Genomic DNA, 18,342 nt, shown 5'->3' with positions numbered 1-18,342 from the left:
CAGATACCATGTGTATGTTCCGGCATATTCCCCCCGGGAGAGCGTGTCCTCGAGTGGGCCGATCCTGTCGTGTTCCGATACCCGGACTAGCGGACATGTGGACGGATGAACCCACGGATGAACCCACGGAGTATCTTATCTTTGATTTGAAGTCGCTGACTCTAAGCACTTTCTCTCTGACCCGCTTCATCCCTATCGATCATACTCGATCCGACTCCCCGAAGGCACCTCGTATCACCCAACCTGCCACGCCACCCCGCACCCCGCAATGACCCTCCAGGAAGAGCTCGATATGCTGGCGTATAACCACTCAGCTTGTGATGTGAGTACCGTGCCCCTGTATATCGAGAACCATCCCACAGCGCATCGTTCTAAGAGCATGTTGGCGATATTAACATACTCCGTCAATCCAGGTATCTGATGCCCTCCTCAAGCTCCAACAAGTCCCAGAAGGTGGCACAGCACGAGCTGGCTTTCTAGCTGATCTCAGTAAGCACCCAGTAGATGGAAGGGAGGATGGCGCAAAGCACGTCCGAAGCAGAATCTAGCATTTGCATGAAGCATCCCCCAGAAGACCAACCGCTGATGGTCGAGGCTAGCCCCCTTCTCCCCGGTAATCGGCCGAAACGACATAGCCCGTAAAATCGCGGCCCCAGCAACAACATTCAAGTTTCTCAACAAGAATGACAGTCCGCCCACACTCGCAACCGAGAACCCCGAGAAACACGGCTTTCCGCCGGGAAAACACTGGGTGGACTACGCCGGCGACTTTGCCGCGGCGGACCCATCCAATGCCGGCTTGATTATGGTGATCGATCAGCCCGAGGATCAGTACTGTGCGGTGACGGGTGGGATCATGGCGGCGCGGATGAAAATGCTGGGAATCCGTGCGGCTGTTGTGAATGGGCGGGTGCGCGATGTAAGAGAGTTACACGAGACGGATCTTCCAGTATGTTACCTCCCTGCTTGAGCGTGAAGGGTCAATGGGGGCTCATATCGGGGTATAGGTCTGGGCGCGGGGAACGTCGACTGTGGGCACAGGTGCCGAAGCAAAGGCTGCGGTGCGCGATGTGCCGATCTCGATTCAAGGGGTGACTGTCTCTCCGGGGGACATCATTTTCTGCGATCCCATGGAGGGCGTAGTCGCTATTCCACGCGACTTGCTTGGTCCCATTCTAGATCTCATGCCCAGGATGGTTCGCATGGATGATCAAGCGAGGGCCGCCGTCATCGACGGCATGACGGTAACAGAGGCCTTCAAGACCTTTCGAGCATAAATTATACGTATCTACGTAGGCATGGCGTGTGCAAAGTGCAAAGTTGAAGGAGAATAGATCCACTCTTTTGTATATGGAGCCAATTTTTAACCTCGAAGTCCTGATCCTGGAAAATATACATGAAACATCTCAATCTCTCGTGGTATCCTTCACATCAAGGAGCCCGTGGATGAAGAAATCAAAAGAAAAAAAAATCCAAAGTCGCTGTGCAATGTACAATGAAAGAAGAGATCGCGTTTACTCGGCAACCCACACGGCAGCCATACCCATACCGGTACCAACGCACATGCTGGTGACACCAATCTTCTTGTTGGTGCGGTGAAGCTCAGTCAGCAAGGTGCTGACCTGGCGCGAGCCAGTGCAGCCGAGAGGGTGACCGAAGGCAATAGCACCACCCTTGGGGTTCACCTTCTCGGCGGGCAGGCCAAGCTCGTTAACACACCACACGCACTGGGAGGCGAAGGCCTCGTTGATCTCGAAGATGTCGACATCATCCTTGGTGATGCCGGCCTTCTCCAGGGCAATGGGGATGGCAGCCCAGGGGCCGATACCCATGAGGAGGGGCTTGACACCGACAACGCTGGCAGCGACGTACTTGCCAATGACCTTCTGGCCCAAGCGCTCGGCAGTGGAACGCTTCATGAGCAGAACGGCGGCAGCACCGTCGGAAATCTGGGAGGCGTTACCGGCGTGGATGGAGCCATCCTTGGCAAAGGCAGGGCGGATCTTGCCGAGGGACTCGGCAGTAATCCCCTCACGAATGCCGTCGTCGGCCTTGACGGTGATGGTCTTCTCCTCGCCGGATTTGGGGTCGGTCCACTTGACCTCGAGAGGAGCGATCTCCTCGTTGAAGAGACCGGCCTTCTGGGCCTTGAGGGCCTTCTGGTAAGAATCAGCGGCGAAAGCATCCTGGGAGGCACGGCTGATGCCGCGGTCCTTGGCCATGTCCTCAGACAGGACGCCCATGGGGACCTTGCAGTTGGCGGACTCGGGGTGGTTCTCGAGGAGCTCGGAGAATTCGGTCACGGCGCCGGGGCTAAAGGAAGAACTCATCAGTACATAAATTCCAGACGAACAATCCACTCGAACAAGTACTACTTACCCGTACTGGGAGCTCATGCTCTCAACACCGGCACCAATGCCGACCTCGATCATGCCGGACTTGATGGCGTTGGCAACGTCAACAACGGCCTGGAGACCGCTAGAGCACTGGCGGTTCAAGCTCTTGACAGCAGTGGTCTCGGGGAAGCCAGCAACCAGGGCAGCAGCACGGAACTCAGTAGCACCACCACCGGGGGGCAGGACAGAGCCGACAGCAACATCCTCGACGGCCTTGGGGTCAATACCGCTCTTCTGGATAACAGCCTTGAAGACACCAGCCAGAAGGTCAGCGGCTGCGGTATCCTTGAAGCCACCTTTGCCACCCTTGGTCAGGGCAGTGCGCAGAGCACATGTCACGACAATATCATCGGGGTGCTTCTGGGTGAGGGCGGCGGCTCCCTTCTGGCCGGTAAGGCCGAAGTGGGAAGAGACTTGAGAAAGACGCTGCTGAGCTGAACATGACAGTTAGTCTAACCATCGTCTTCTAGGGGGTCTTTCTTTTCAGACATGTAGCATGTGCCAAATTCTGGCATGCTGATGGAGAAGTACTCACCTGAAGACATGACGTCAATGGGGGATGAAGTTTGGGGATAGTATGGGGTAGTATGGGGAAGGGAGGAAAAGCAACACAAGACAAAGTTGAAGAAGACGTTCACGTTCACGGGCGAAGTCTCTCTTATAAATCACGGCCGTAGATCCGGTGGTATTTCCTGTCGCAGTGTCGTCCGTTGCTGGCGTGCAACGAGAGTGCCGAGGTCCCCGCATCATTGTTCTTCCGAGTCCCCCATTCCAGTCACGGGATCCCCACTGCTATGCGGCATGTGAACATGTGAAACACTGAGAAATCCATGTGAACCGGGGGTCGCATGCCCTTCTCACGTCATATTCGTGCGCTTTCCGCCGGGGTACGGAGTACAGCCCCGACTCATGAGGGTCTTCTCGGCTTCTAGAGCGCCGTATTACTCCCTGTAGATGATTCGACACCGCAATCCCCTCCCCCGCCCAACCCTCTTCGGGAGCCCCCTAATCTGTGGGGACGCCCTCGGGGTTCGGTACCGCTTTCAAGCTCCACAGATGCCTTGTCACAAGCCATATTTGCTCAGTTTACCCTTACGTGTATATGATCAGTTTCGATACTTCGACATACATAATTCTCGCTTTATCACTACACCTCTATTTTTCCAGAAAAAAGAGCTGATAATCCATCGTGCAGTCAAGGGCGCCTACCTGAAACCTAGAGTGTTCTTCAGCGCTACAGGATCAGTTGAGTGCAGCGCATTAGAACTAAAATTAGTCGCAGAAGAACCGTCTTGAAACCAATCCACCAAGAGAGATTTGATCGATAATGATAGATTATGCAATTCTAAAAAACGCGGCGCCTATCCTTGACGCCTTCCTGTTCTGTCCTCGCCGCTCTTCTATTATTATCGTGTAGGCAATGGATACAAAAACAGCGTCCACTTCCCCCGCGTCGTTATTCTAGGCTTTATACATTTTGTTGAATTTCTTTCCCCAAAGTCATGTCGGGCTCAGTTGGTGTACAGGTAGATGTGAGCAGCTTGTCGCTGGCGGGCTTAAATACCTTCTCGACTATCCTTGATGCCCTCTCGGCAGATGATGTCCAACCGATAGCTATGCTGCAGCTTGAAAAGCTGGGTGCAGTATTCCCGATCAGTGGACCTCTGAGGACCATAATTCCCGATCATCTTCAACGATGCAAAAATACACGCCTGGAACGTCTTGGCTTGTGTATAGGCTGGAAAAAAGGCGATGCTGCCTCGTTGATGTCCCAGTCAGCGGGTGGGCAAGCTGTTGCACTATTAGCAACCTGTCTTGAGAATATCTACGGCAACGACGCGACAGCGAACATTTTCTACAAACTCTCCAAAAGCCTTCTGCCGAACTCTGTTCGGCTCAGCAGTCCCAAGCAATTGTCTCAAGCTACGGGTATCCTGTCCCGTAAGGCTGGTACCATAGGCTTTGGAACTCTGCTCGCAAAACATGTATGCCGAATCCACGATGTCTATGGGCAGTTGGGGCGTCTAGCACCGACAAGCCTGCTAGCATCGTTAAGCCAGGAAGGTATGGATAATATTCTTTCCAAATTTTCACAGGCATTACGAGAGGAGAAGTGTCTTGTTCGAGTGCGAGGATGTGCCAGCATGGGATACATTTTTGCTCTCGCCGTGTCCTTGTTTTCAGATGATTGCATGGTCACCGTTGAGAACCTTATCATCCACAAAGGGTGTCGGTCTTCTGCTATCACTGTCGAGATAACCGAGTCTTCGGGAAACAGGTCTCTCCAAGTCCAATTGATGGGAATAATTGAATCGGTATCCGAAATTCCAGTCCGACTATCGCAGCTGTCACCTTCCATGAAATTTGCCTACAAAGGCCACTTTGCTGAATACACCAGACTCCGTCTACAGGAAATGGGCTTGATGTGTGTGCCTGATGCACTAGTAGCCATGGGTACTTGCATCCTTTCCCTGTCTGATTTGATCTATGTTTCCGTGGATGATGTCCCCCACACAAACGAAAAAGGGACTGTGAACCTGTTCAGCCAAGTTTTTGGCGAGAGTCCTCGAGCAGCCCTTCATCAACGTTGCCAAGAGGCTTTCGAAGTGACATTGCCTCTCAAATGGCCCTCCTTAAAGGAATCACTGGCTCAGCTAGAACACATTCTGGCACGGTCAAACCAAGCAGAAACCTTCTCACAGCTTTCCAATCATTCCGGCTTATACGCGGATCCATCGGACCTTCTACTTCGCATAATCGACGCCGGGGCCGCATCTCTGCTTGTGACTTCTCGTGAACAGGACGGGGTCTGGCAAGAGCGCTCCAATCACAGGACATGGCGTCCATGTGAAATCATTCTCGGGCGAGGGTCCAAGCATGTCATTGTTACTCCTTCAAAGTTGTTGCGACAGCTGCTCTCTTGGGACGATACGAGACTCATAGCCAAGTCAGAAGGAGGCACGACTCTGTTTCCTGCTGGTATTCTCTATCTTGGCCGTGAAATTTGCCATTACCGAGGCCTTGAGATAATGGATGGGCTTATATTCCACAAGAATGTTTATCACGACAAAGTCATCTCCGGTGTTGATGCCGATGGCGTGAGACCCAATGCATTCGCCCCCAGAACTAAGACTATCTACCCCACAGCCGAGGGTCCCTTCGGAGGTATCGCTCACCATAGCAGAAGATGTCCACGGACTAGTGTTAGAATGCACGGTAATCTATTCTGGTCTACGGCAGTCAATCAATCTTCGGGAACGCGTTGATCAGTTATTCGGGCTCCTTGATACTTATGCTTGTAATCATTCAAGGAAGACTCCGTTAAATCGGGAATACGTGAGCAAGGTACAAATCAACTCAGTGCTTACGCCCGATGGAAGATCTGGAGAGCAGATTTCTATTGTACAGACGTACGGCAATCCCACCGCACAGTTCGTTGCTTTGACGAAATGGGAACCCGCAATCCTTTGCCGCAGATGCTGCCTGAACTGCGCCTACGAGCAGGCCCGAAAGAAGGAGATCTACAAGATAATAGTGGCTTGAAGTTCACAGTAGTTTCATTTTCTCACATTTGGTTATAATGCATCTACTTTCCTTGGTTTACAGCTATTCGGCTCCATATTCGAGCAAAGTTTCCACCACATCCCGGTTCCCTCTCTGAATCGCAATCGACAGTATCGTTTGCCGCTTCTCATATTTGTGGCCGTCTTCCGCCTTTCTCACATAGGAGAATTCCACATTTGGATCCGCGCCGAACTCGAGTAACATTCTCACCAACGTCGCATTTTGTTTCCCAATCGCTATGACCAGTGGCCGTCGTTGATTGGCAATATGGAGAGCTCCAACCATATTCAAACTCGACAAGACCTTCATCACCAATCGTTCATTCCCAAGTCGTAGGACCCTTATCAGCAAGGAACCGTCCCAAAAATAGTAGTTTGCGTCCGCTCCACAGTCCAATAGGAGCTCGGCAATTCCAGGGAACCCCCGAACTAGGGCAAGCGAAAGCAACCTGGTTGGTTTCCTGTCGTGTCTGTACCGATCGGTCTGAGAATTAGTCCCAGCTCCACGTTTCAGTAGTTTCTCGACGAATTCCTCTTCGCCATGGTAAACCGCCCACCATAACGGGCTGTTTTGTGGACGGCCAAAGTGAATCCGCTGCTCCGTTGCTCGCCAACCCGCCCATATCACCCGCTCAATCCCCTGCCGACTCTTGTCATACATAGGTTCATCAGCGGGGCAGTGACCGAAAAACGAGCCAAGGTCGTTTATCGAGGTGATGCACTGGTCCAGAATAAAAGTGGACATTGCAAGAAATTGGTGCTGCATGGCATGAAGGAAAGGTCGTACTGACAGCTGATTTCCTTGGTTGGGATCGTGGCTTGATTCCATCAGTGCTTGGATTTCAGGGATGCCAACCCACCTAGCAGGCCCGGCACGGTACGCAGCTAGAGCCCATCGTCGCCATGGAGTTGTGCTTGGTTCCGGAAGCTGAGCTCCGTGTTCGATGAGAAGCTTCACCGCATCTGTTGCTCCAGCGCGAATGGCCCAAAGAAGAGGAGTTGAGTGATCGGGAGTCTGAGTTGCATGTTTTGCTCCTCGATGCAGCAATACTTTCATAATTTCGCAACATCCCTCTCGCGATGCGATCGCAAGCGGTGTGAGCCCTACCGGGTTCCTGATCTCGATATCAGCACCGTGGTCGAGCAGAATCTCAACAATATCCCGGTATCCTCGGCGAGCTGCTAGCCACAGTGGGGACTGACCGTGTTGGTTCGTGGCACGCGTATCGCCGCCGCTGGCGAGAGATAACTTGGCCGTCTTGGGATTGTTTGTAACGGCCGCCCAGAGGAGCGCCGAGCTCTCGCCTCTGTCGACATCATAGCGATATAACTTCCAACACAAGTTACCATATATTACCCGACAGGTTCGAGATAATGCATAGATGCTTTTCAATGTCTGGGCTGGATGCAGTCGACCATCACGGCCATCTGTAACGGCGCTTGCTATCAGCAGCAGCAGTTCGAAGGGCAGACTTGTAAGAGACATGGCGGTAGTAAATGAGATCAAGGTGCATGAACAGCATCAGACGACTGCTTAAACTCGGGACTGTGCCGACTTTATAAAAATGCCCCATCTTGGCCCCAGTTCTTGGCCCCCGAACGAGGTATCGCGTCACTTCATCGATGAGTCAGTTCAAAGGCCTAACCTGGCCCTGTAGGTTGGCGATCATCGAATTCCCGGGGATGCAGAGCTACTAGGCAAATAGGTAAAATAGACATTTTTGATATATGGAGTTAATCCAGCTATCGTGTTTGAGAAGGTACATCGGCCCTGCTGTTTGTCTGCAGGAAGAATGAGGAGTTGGTTGGGTCGATGCGGAGCACATGCGGAGAGCGGCAGATCAAATTATTCCTAGACCGCGCGACTTCATCATCCGAACGCCTCTCGCCCCAGCTACACCCAGCATACATAGCTCGACACCCCCTCTACCATACACACAGAGGTCTACACACAGAACTTTACATGATCCGACAATTATTTACCGCCGCCTCCCCGGCGCGCATCGTGTGTCCGATCTCGACCGCAACCCTCAAAGCCCAAGTCGCCAGACAACCAACATGGCGTCTCGCTGTACGACAACCCCTGCAAAGTCCCATGCCCCCAGGGATCAAAGATCTAACCTATGCGATCTAGAACACCTCACCACTCTCCCTCCGCACGACCCGCTCCTTCTCCAGCACCCTCCCAGCGCCCTTCACATCGACCGCGCTCCAATACTCCTCGCCCTTCCGCCTTTCCTCCGACAAGCATGAGTCCTCCCACTCGCCCAATCCCAATGACGAGTACTACAGCCCTTACAAACCGAAGCGTCAATGGCCGCCGGACATGTCGAAGCTCTCGCCGAAGCATCAGTTCCGGCTGGAACGCAAGTACCGCCGACGCGCGGCGCTAAAGTACGCCCGGCCGAAGTTCATTAAAGCTGTTACCCTGGCGCAATGGATGATCATTGGATGTGAGTGGCCTACAGACACAACCTTGGCTGAAATTATGTACGTTGAAATTGCCAGATGGATAAGGTTGCTGATGAGTGTTGGTTCCTTCCAGTTGTCGTGATCTATGCAGTTCTCTTCATGCAGTGGGATACCAAGGATACACCATTTGACGGCGTAAGTTCTTCTCCTTTCTCTGTGGCTATTATGGTATAATGTACTGATCTCTCTGCGTGTAGATCCGAGAGAGCGTCTTTGCCGGAGTCAAGGCTGTGTTCTCCAGCCCGCCGTCTCCTGGCCCGGTGAAAAGAGCAGGCGAGAATACTGGGAGCGAATCTCAGAACTAGATTTGACAAGTGGATTATCTCCTATCCTCTGTATATGGGTAATCCTATGTGACTGTACAATATTCATTGGAATAAATGCTTATTTTAAACGGCACATTACCTATGACCTTCCCTTACTTTCGTCCCATATCAGGGGCTACGAAGTTCTTCCACCACTAGCTACTCACAAGTATCTACAAGCTTCCTCAGTGAAAATTCATTCAATTCTCATATCTGTCATCTGTCATTTGTCATGAGCAAATCCAGTCGGAACAGCAGGCGTCTCTAATCCGCGAAGAGGGCGACATTCACAGAACAGGATGCGTCCATACATCCATCCAATACCGCGGGACGGCACCTTGTCTCTCCATGCCATCCTCCTCGGCCACCTGCGCCGGAACTTGACTTCATTACATCATGTCTGCCAGGAACTCACTGGACAATGAAATATGCAACTCCCAACAACGCCAGATATGCCAACGCCGTGGAAGACAAAACCCAAAAGGGGAGAACCCCGACAGGGACATGCAAGACATCCAACATACCACCGAGGTGTGTTAGCGCAAGCCCTGCGAAAGATATGGACCGTAACGCCGAGTCATGAAACGTGCAACGGAAAAGGGACAATAGAAAAATCGTAAGAAAAACACAAGATAGAAGAAAAGGTACCAAACCGGTGTGGGATCCGGTGGCTGGCATTCAAAGCCAGCGAGGCATGTCGCTGGATGGGGTCATCGGGCCTTGAGCGATAGCAGAAGGGCGATTGTCGGAGAAGTCAAGGGCGAGATTAAGCTGAGGTGGCTTCTCATCAAGGAGGCCCTTCTTCGGGCTACCTGGCGCAGACTTCTTGGGGGACTTGGTGGGTGACCCGGACTCACCACGAGGGGGTCCTTCGCGCACCAAAAGGTAGGGCCAACCATCCTCAACAGCGGCAGCAACCCAGGTGCGGAGACACTCGTGGACCGCGGAGTAGAACTTCTCCTTGCAAGTGCGCAGGCTGCCTCCCATGACCTTCTCAAAGCCCGAGGCACGCAACTCAGATCGGAGCTTGTTGCGGTCATCAACCGTCGGCAAGGAAGCGATGAGACCATTCATGAGATCCAGGTGTGCGGCAAGATAGTTTGTTGCATCCCACTCAACGCCGCCAACGTACGGGGCAGCAGGCACTGGAGGGCGAGGTGGAGGGAAGTGCCGCTGGCTATAGGTACGGGAGTTCACTGGGCGTTTTTCCGTGAACGCGTCGTCCGACTGAGGACCTGTCTTGGGGAGCGGAATCACATTCAGGTGGTGCAGGAAGATCCAAAACACCTCTTTGGTTACGTTTGTAACCTCCTTGCACCAGACTCGGTAGGGCCTTGCCTGGTATATATTGGCAATAAAGGAGACTGGCTGGCTCTCGTCTTCTGGAGAGGGATCTCGCAGATAGGCGAGAATTCGCTCAGCACGCTTGGCCGGCATCTCGTCGGGGTATGTCACGGACAGCTGGGTGAACAAGAGGTTAATGATAATACCTCGGGTGGTAAACTCGCTGGGGCCTTTCTTCTCCTCGTCGAACAGCATCTTCAGCAAAGCAGGGAAGAGCTCGCCCTCGATCCTGGTGAGATGTGCCAACGCGATAGACGTGGTACAAAGAGCTTTCAAGCAGAGCAATGCCTCGTGGAGAAGGGTGTCCTCATGGTCCTCCCTATGAGAGGTGTTAGCAAATGACTCCAGAAAAACAAACTAGAATGGTGCTACATACCGCCACTCCATCTTCATGATGCGGTAGATGAGCTGAACGATCTCATCCATACCTCCCTCGGCAATAAAACCATCCACCCAGCTCACCGTCTCATTCCGCAGCAGAAGACGCAGCTTGTGCAACTTGCCCACCTCAACCATCTCCGGCTTCTGGATCTCTCTCAGGTAGTGCACAAAGTCAGATGGGTCCGCGGCAGTGTCCACAGCAGCGGCTTCAGAAATGGATGCGGTGGAACCAGCAGCGCTGAGAGTGGTATAGACTCCTACTGGCTGAGAAAGGTCCACCGACTTGGGACGATGGAAAGTCCCACTCTCTGGCCGGGCTTTCTTGCTTGGAGACGAAGAGCCCCGGCCAAATGTGAAACCACGGCTCCTGGATCGCGATCGTGAGCCTTTACGATCCTGAGAATCCTTGGACTCTTTGCCACGTCCACGGCGACTATCACCGGTCCCAGCGCTGAGAGGTGTGCCATTCTCCGTTCGATCTTTCTGGATGAAGTCGGCCTTGATGTTGGTATCAAGAGACCGCATCTTATCCCTCATGTTGTGGGGGATGTTCCTCGCATCCTGGCGCAATGTTAGTTTGACAGACACTAGGATATCTGTTTCGAAGTGAACCAACCAGAAGCTTCTCGAATTCACTTTCAAGATCCATGGAGTTGAGATGCTTGTGCACATCAGCATCATGATCCTTTGCGTTGAACGCCGAGATGGCAGCTTGGACACGAGAAAGTCTCCTCGAATTCGGCTGGTCCTTCAATGAGGGGGCATGCAGCGCGGGGGCGGACATCTTTCTAGCCCTGTCAAGCCCTTGTCCTTTGGATGAAGCACTATCAAATCGATTACTTGCATTGCCGTCACCAGATGGTGCACGTTGCATGGTTCCCAGAATGTCCTTCATCTTTCTGTTGCCGGCAAGGCAGTCCGACTTGGGACGGGGCTTTGCTTCCCCCTGTCTGGTGAGCGATGGTTGATGGTAGTCGTGAAAGTTTCGTTGCTGGGCTGGGCTGTACTCCTTCGGCGTATAGAGGGATACTTCCTCGGCGACACTTCGCTGTCTATCTGCGGTTGAATTCTGTCGCGATCGAGTGCTGGGAGCTTGGTAGATGGAGCCCTCTTGGGGCCAAACTGGGGATGGCATGTTGTCGACGAGGTCAACGGGACTCCGGTTCTCTTTTTCACGGCTCTGCTTCGAGCCGCCGGCTTTGCGCCCCCGCTGAGACCGCTTGAGGATGGCTGACAAACTATTGGTGGACTTGGTCTTCTTGGGCTTCAATTCGTCGGCATTTTCGATTTGGGGTTCTTCCGACTTGGTATCCTTCCGCTCCATATAACTGCGCAGCGACTTCAGAGAAACAGCACTTTTGGTCTTCTTATGCAGAGCACCTTTATTCTCTTTATTGCCTGCCTTCGCTGCGGGAACGGTGTTCTCTCCCCGCATCGCGGTTCGGAACTATCTCTCCAAGAGGGAGGTGACCGGGGCCAGAAGCAGGCTTGCCGGCCCATGGGAAGGGCATAGTCCCCGATGCCTTGTTCCTCAACTGGGGAGGCGTGGCGTCGTCCGCCGACTGGTTTCGCTTATGCGGCTTGGACATGATGGCTCGGAAGACCGATGATCTGGCGGGGGCACGGTGGGCGTCGTCGAAGATCTGAGGACCGGTGGTACTGGGAGCCATGGCTTATCCACTTTGGCCAGCAACTGCACGTGTGTTAGCAGGTCGGCCAGCTTGATAACGCGGAAGGTGCCAGGTCTTCTTTACGGGATCTGTGAATGCAAACAAAGCAGCAGGGAAACAAGAAGCAAGAGCGAAAAGAGCCAGCGGCAGCCCAAGAAGTAGAAGAGGCGAAGAAGAATCAACGAACAAAACAATAACCAAAGCAGAAAACAAATGCAATGCGGGATAGATGGTTGAAGAGAACTTGGAAGAGAGGAAAACAAAGCCGGGCAGCCGAGGGAATATGAGCTGTGGTGTCTTGCTGCTAACGGCAACACCAAGGATCAGAACTCCACTTCACCTTCGACCAGGACAACAGCTAGTGTCGAGGGGTGATCGCATGGGATCCTTGGGGTTGGCTGGATCGCGCGGGTGGAGGAGTAAACAACGTGCGGGCGAGGGGGTTGCGAGGGGCAACGCGGCGGCGCGACGGAGCTGGCGGTGAACATGTCCGCAATGAGGAGATGAGGACACACTAGTTCTGACATCCTGCACCTCGGGGCCTTTCTGTTCTTGGGGGCCTGCATAAACTCATTTAGTATTTAGGTTAACTCATCTCTTCGGGCTATCCTTATAGGTGTCGTGTGCCAACGGTTCTGCAATGGTGGGGTTCGGTTCTAGAATCAACCACCTCATTGTATACCTCCCCTCAACCCTCAATATATACCTACTTCCATGCAAGTGCGAGATGAACCAGTTACTGTGGGCACCAGATGCACATCTCTAGAGAGTAGCAACTACCTCAAAAAGTCTTCGGGAAATCCTGCATGCCATAGGTAATACCCCCAGCCAGCCTGGTGAAGTATAGACTGCACTGTTGCGACCGAGGTTGATCTGGTACTTATACTTCACTAGAGACGCTGGCCGGTATCCACCTTTTTAGCATGACACCGACAATCCCCCAAGCCCTCCAAGTCCAAGTGACTTCAAGTGACTACTTCGAATGTTATAGCATACTGACCGTATATCCGTCTCGTCCACTCTTCCGGCCAGCAGTCCCCATACCTGGATGACCCTGTGTAGCCCTCGTGTATGCGGGGATGACGAGGGCCCTCTCGCTGCTGCCGCGACCTGCAGGAAACTGTGACCCGCGATCGGGAACTGCACCTTCCCTTTTCGAGATCTTTCGAGGCACGCCGTCTCTTTGATTCAGATCTCTAGAAATGAACCTCATGGCTGCTGCCAGTTTGTGCCGATCGTGGTGTGTGAAGGTTCTGGTTCTGGTTCTGGTTCTGGTGGAACTGGGCCGCGATCGACCGCCGTTTGCGACACCCCTCCCTAGCAAGGCGGGCGATGATCCAACCCGTTAATCAATTCATCACTGGGCCGCCCTGCAGTCAACAATTGAGACATGCACTGGCTGCATGAAGCCTTCTAAGGATTCCCTTACGTACCGGTGTGCGAACAATTCGACAGTTCAAGCCAGACCCGCCGGCCAGAAGGTTATTGGGTCCAGACACCCGCCGCCGCGAAGCCGCGCAAGTCGGACAGAATCGGACACGGCTCCAGCCCGCAGGGTCCTTAGCCCTCATTGTCGCTCCGATACCTCAATCGGCGATTCATGCCCGACGCTGCAAGGACTTTATTAACCTGCATTGCCCTCCAGTGACTGAGATAGAACCTTACTGCCGCCGCCATGAATTGCCCCTCCCGGAACGACGACACCCTCGACCATCCCAGCTGGAATCAGAGTCCGCCACCGTTCAGTCCGGATACCACCACCCGCAACGACTTCAACGGCATCGCGAACGCTAGAGTGCACCGCAAGCATGCCTCCAATACTGGGAGCGCCGCCGGCGACGATAGCATGGCCATCGACCCGCGACCGCACAGTGTGGAAGACCAGGACCCTGCAATAGGGAAGCAGCCGGGCGGCGAAGTGATCGCTGCGGCCTCGGGGTGCGAACCACCCTCGAGGACCCGCGGATCATCTCGCCGTCCCTTCCAGAACTTCTCTTTCTCATCTTCTGCTCGACACTGTGCCCGCAGCCTGGCCAAGTTCAGCCGTTTCATCGGCCCTGGATTCCTCATCGCGGTCGCCTATATCGACCCGGGGAACTACGCCACGGACGTCGGCGCCGGCGCACAGTTCAAATTTGCTTTGCTCTTCGTCATTCTCATGTCCAACCTCTTTGCAGTTCTTCTCCAGTCCCTGTGCATCAAGCTGGGGACGGTGACGGGCCTCAACCTGGCGGAGAATTGCCGCGAGCATCTCCCCCGATGGCTCGTCATTGTACTCTATATCATGGCCGAATCGGCAATTATCGCCACTGATATTGCAGAGGTATGTGCCCCCCTAGCTTTAAGCTCTCTCCAGGTCTGTGTGTACTGACAGCGGAATAGGTGGTTGGTTCTGCAATTGCGCTGAATTTACTCCTTCACATCCCCTTGATTGCGGGATGTGCCATCACTCTAGTGGACGTCTTTTTTTTACTGCTTTTCTGGCGCCCCAACGGGTCCATGATGGGGCTACGCCTGTTTGAATTCTTCGTGATGGCGCTTGTGCTAGGTGTCGTGATTTGCTTCTGCATCCAGCTTGCTCTTATCAAGAATCAACCCATTGGTGAAGTGTTCAGGGGCTACCTCCCGTCCTCTGCCGTTGTGCAATCCGAAGGGTGAGTGGCATCACGGCTTTACGAGCCTAAGGGTTTTACGGTGGTAAATCACTAACACAAATTCTCTAGTCTCTACCAAAGTTGTGGTATCCTTGGCGCCACCGTCATGCCGCATTCCCTCTTCTTGGGCAGTGGCGTGGTACAGTCTAGACTTAAGGATTTTGATGTCACTGCGGGATATGTCGAATCCACCGTACCGCTAGGGAGTAATGGCGGTCGAGTGGAGTACCGACCAACCCTCCACGCTATCCGCGGGTGCATGAAATATTCGATCATCGAGCTGGCGTTGTCCCTCTTCACTTTTGCCCTCTTCGTCAACAGCGCTATCCTCATCGTCGCGGGTTCCTCTCTCTACAATGTCCCCGGCGGAACCGATGCCGACCTGTTCGGTATCCATGACCTACTCTCCTCGTCCGTCTCTCCTGCCGCCGGTACCATCTTTGCCTTGGCCCTCCTTCTTTCTGGCATTTCTGCCGGCATCGTCTGCACCATGGCCGGCCAAATGGTCAGTGAGGGCATGCTGAACTGGAGCATCCAGCCCTGGCTGCGACGACTCATTACGCGGGCCATTAGCATCATCCCCAGCATCATCATCGCGGCAGCCGTTGGCAAGGATGGTCTCGACAGGACCTTGACGGCCAGCCAGGTCTGCCTGAGCGTCATCCTGCCATTCGTCTCTGCTCCACTCATTTGGTTCACTTGTTTTAGCAAGTACATGTCCGTCCCTATGCAGCAAAGCACCGAAGGCGAAGGCGAAGGCGACGTGGCGGTGGAACAAGTGAGCATGCGGAATCACTGGTTTACCTCCTTGATCGCGGGGCTGGTATGGTTACTCATTGTCGTGATGAACGTGGCTCTGTTGGCGTTGGTAGGTATGGGCAAAGCCTAAACCCGTGGGGTTGGGTATTTCCCCATTATCCATGGCATCCCAGGCGCTGTTGCATGAGATGGTCGGTGAACGAATCCCTTCATTATTACCACTTCTATGTTGTATATATCATCCCATTGCATGTCCAGATAGTCAATAAACGCAGCGCTTGCATATGATATTTCTTGTCTCATGAAATGAACAGTTTCGTCGTAACTGACATGGTCCTCGTATCACCTGAAAAAACCAACCCGTGGCACAACGCCGGCAAGGCAACCCCACAACTCTCCGGTATGTCTAACGGGAAAGGGATCTCCTCATTAGCCAACCCCCCCGGCCGCCTCTTTCACCTTGCCCGGCTCGGGCGGCTCATCAATAAACTGCGGCGGCGCAACCTCGTCCTGCAAGAAACTCGGCATCGCATCCGCGCCCATCTCCGTCTCGAACATGGACTCCTCTCCCAGCGCCTCCAGCTCCGCATCCAAATCCGCCTCATCCACCTCCTCTGGCAGATCATACGCCCGCGAGATGCTCTCCTGGATCTCATTGCCGACCTCCATCAGATCAGCCATTTCATCCTGCATCTGCTCGATCTTGTCGATGTCGACCTTGCCGTACTGCTTCTTCAGCTCCTTGGTGGTCGTCTTCATGGCATCCACCGTGGTCATCACATTCTTCAGGTTATCCTGCATCATGCCGGCCTGCTCCATGTTCCATGATTGCTGGGAGAGCTGGTCGCGCTGGGCCTCGTACTGTTTGCGACGCTGGAGGACCTTGAGAGCTTTCTGGCGCAGGGCGTTCTTGCCGGGGCCGTCGCGCATTTTGGCCAGTTTCGCTTGGTAGGTGGAGAGTTCGGAGTTGAGGGCGGTGAGCTTGACGTCGATGCTAGAGACGCGCTCGTCCACCTGGCGGGGGGGGTTAGAATTGGTTTGTGAGAAGAGGCTGGAGTGGTATGTTACCCTGGAGATTGCACCGTCCAGAGTGGGCTTGGGAGCCGCACTCTTGGTGCCGAAGAGGCGGTTCATGGTGACTGATTGATTGATTGATTGTATGCGCAGCGAGGGGTAAGAGAATACTGATGATGGCGGCGGTTCACACCGTTTCGCGGCCTAGAAGAAGGCCGGTGTGACCGTGATCACAGAAGGGCTAATGAGCTGACTTGAGGGCTTGTGCACAGTTGCCAGCGTGCAGCAGCAGTCGGGTCCAGGAGATCAACTGTATTCCTTCCACTGGCACCGATCATGCGGAGGCGACGTCAGTATCGCCTCAGGCCGCAGTATATGTGACACGTGATGCAGACCGAGGCGCGAAATCACGTGGCCTGATGGAGAATACATACGACGGATCTCCCGATCTCCTCGTCATAACTGGGTCCTGGCCCTCAGTACATGAGTGACCAAACGGCCGTCCTTTGCTCTATCATCTATGTGTGTCCCATGCGATCATGCACCCCACAGGGGCCATGAGCAACCAGTCCACTGAGAGCATCCGACCTTGTCAGCGGAGAGATCGAGAGCTCGAGAGATCTGGGCTTTGGGCAGGCAGGGTTGGGCAGTGGGACAGATGGGAGGAGTGGGAGGAGTGGGAGTAGCGGCTACGTCGCCACCCCACCAGCATCACGCTTGTGTCCAGGATCGGTTGTGGATAGGTCCCTAATCAGCCCTGGGTCCCCGCCCATCGTGGTTTTCGCCCGGGGCGTTTGAGTGCAGGGAATGCTGCGTCTCGTAGGATTTGATGCCCATCATCTGAGGCCGAGCCGCCGGGGCGCAACCGCATCGCCGGGATCTGGTCCGCGGCGGTACCTCGCTAGATCGCTGAATCGTAGTAAGAGCAGCTCCGAGTTCGTAGGAAGGGATTGATCGTGTAGAGGCAAGAGATGGGGAAGATGCGATCGTGAAGAATGCCTTTGTCGTCTCATGGTGTGCTGATCGAGCGCTGGTCGGGACTGCGATCCCCGCGCCAGTTGGGTCGAGAACAGCGAGTGGATGACTGAGTGATTACATGAACCAGCCTGATCTTCTGCTGTTTCGCTGTCCGGCTGTCCAGCTGTTCCACTCTCGTGGTCCCCCTTCTTCAGCGGCTTCAACTCCCCATCTCTACTTGTCGTCTCCTTGATGGACCGGCGTTAGCTCGTCCAGCATTCCCGCCCGCATTTCGCCTCGCTCCCATTTCTTCTTCCCCTTCCACCATCACCTCATCCACCCACGGGAGGTGTCATTTCCACCCCTCTCTTTCTCCATCCACTCTCCTTCTCGAAGGTACGTCGCGATCAATCAGGCGCTCCACCCCTCTACCGGATCCCGCCACCAGCAGGTCTTGTCTCGAACTTATCCCCGTGAAGATCGAGCCTCCGTTAGGTGCACACACCATCAGCTCCCCGTGATTGATGCCACCCTTGTTCCCTCGATCGCTGACCACCAACTTCAGCGCCAGATTCGCTTCGGCCTATATCGATATCCCCCTTGAATTCTCCTCGGCAGCGCGGCGATCGAGATCCCTCTCTCGGACCCCGCTGGACCTTGCCGCGACATCTCTGTGTGTGTGCACACGGTGCATCGCTCTGCCGGCGAAACCCCCCTCGCCCCTCCATTTTCAACGCCCACCCCCTCCCCTCCCCAACCCCCAACCCCCGGCGTACAATAGGCCGCTTTGTTACGACTTCTCTCGGAGACTGACGAACCCAACAATC

General features: G+C 54.1%; 8 protein-coding genes across 8 annotated transcripts; 4 read left to right on the top strand and 4 right to left on the bottom strand.

The window, feature by feature from the left end:
- Window positions 1–268: 268 nt before the first annotated feature.
- On the top strand, window positions 269–1,277 carry N7482_003989 (RraA family protein; the record flags this gene model as incomplete). The annotated part of the gene is made up of 4 exons (XM_056686114.1): window positions 269–322; window positions 414–489; window positions 600–949; window positions 1,008–1,277. The coding sequence occupies 4 exons, from the start codon at window positions 269–271 to the stop codon at window positions 1,275–1,277; spliced, it is 750 nt and encodes a 249-aa protein (XP_056544856.1).
- A 237-nt stretch (window positions 1,278–1,514) lies between these two features.
- N7482_003988 (3-ketoacyl-coA thiolase peroxisomal A precursor) lies at window positions 1,515–2,941 on the bottom strand (the record flags this gene model as incomplete). The annotated part of the gene is made up of 3 exons (XM_056686113.1): window positions 1,515–2,313; window positions 2,380–2,830; window positions 2,932–2,941. The coding sequence occupies 3 exons, from the start codon at window positions 2,939–2,941 to the stop codon at window positions 1,515–1,517; spliced, it is 1,260 nt and encodes a 419-aa protein (XP_056544855.1).
- A 957-nt stretch (window positions 2,942–3,898) lies between these two features.
- On the top strand, window positions 3,899–5,939 carry N7482_003987 (uncharacterized protein; the record flags this gene model as incomplete). Its single annotated transcript, XM_056686112.1, has 2 exons — window positions 3,899–5,494; window positions 5,544–5,939. 2 exons carry the CDS (start codon window positions 3,899–3,901, stop codon window positions 5,937–5,939), a joined length of 1,992 nt encoding a protein of 663 aa, XP_056544854.1.
- A 63-nt stretch (window positions 5,940–6,002) lies between these two features.
- Window positions 6,003–7,445, bottom strand: N7482_003986 (ankyrin repeat domain-containing protein; the record flags this gene model as incomplete). Its single annotated transcript, XM_056686111.1, has 1 exon — window positions 6,003–7,445. The coding sequence occupies one exon, from the start codon at window positions 7,443–7,445 to the stop codon at window positions 6,003–6,005; it is 1,443 nt and encodes a 480-aa protein (XP_056544853.1).
- Window positions 7,446–7,922: 477 nt separating this feature from the next.
- On the top strand, window positions 7,923–8,736 carry N7482_003985 (uncharacterized protein; the record flags this gene model as incomplete). The annotated part of the gene is made up of 4 exons (XM_056686110.1): window positions 7,923–8,030; window positions 8,094–8,412; window positions 8,505–8,566; window positions 8,629–8,736. The coding sequence occupies 4 exons, from the start codon at window positions 7,923–7,925 to the stop codon at window positions 8,734–8,736; spliced, it is 597 nt and encodes a 198-aa protein (XP_056544852.1).
- A 678-nt stretch (window positions 8,737–9,414) lies between these two features.
- Window positions 9,415–12,131, bottom strand: N7482_003984 (uncharacterized protein; the record flags this gene model as incomplete). The annotated part of the gene is made up of 4 exons (XM_056686109.1): window positions 9,415–10,399; window positions 10,457–11,022; window positions 11,078–11,868; window positions 11,933–12,131. The coding sequence occupies 4 exons, from the start codon at window positions 12,129–12,131 to the stop codon at window positions 9,415–9,417; spliced, it is 2,541 nt and encodes an 846-aa protein (XP_056544851.1).
- Window positions 12,132–13,806: 1,675 nt separating this feature from the next.
- On the top strand, window positions 13,807–15,674 carry N7482_003983 (NRAMP family metal ion transporter; the record flags this gene model as incomplete). Its single annotated transcript, XM_056686108.1, has 3 exons — window positions 13,807–14,454; window positions 14,514–14,785; window positions 14,855–15,674. The coding sequence occupies 3 exons, from the start codon at window positions 13,807–13,809 to the stop codon at window positions 15,672–15,674; spliced, it is 1,740 nt and encodes a 579-aa protein (XP_056544850.1).
- Window positions 15,675–15,973: 299 nt separating this feature from the next.
- Window positions 15,974–16,678, bottom strand: N7482_003982 (putative SNF7 family protein (Cta1); the record flags this gene model as incomplete). The annotated part of the gene is made up of 1 exon (XM_056686107.1): window positions 15,974–16,678. One exon carries the CDS (start codon window positions 16,676–16,678, stop codon window positions 15,974–15,976), a length of 705 nt encoding a protein of 234 aa, XP_056544849.1.
- Between the last annotated feature and the right edge of the window lie 1,664 nt (window positions 16,679–18,342).

Source organism: Penicillium canariense (assembly GCF_028826845.1).
Source record: "Penicillium canariense strain IBT 26290 chromosome Unknown utg000002l_segment0_segment0, whole genome shotgun sequence".
In the NCBI taxonomy this organism is placed as follows: domain Eukaryota; kingdom Fungi; phylum Ascomycota; class Eurotiomycetes; order Eurotiales; family Aspergillaceae; genus Penicillium; species Penicillium canariense.
The sequence above is the reverse complement of the archived record's forward strand: the minus strand, read 5'-3'. Positions and strand labels throughout refer to the sequence as shown.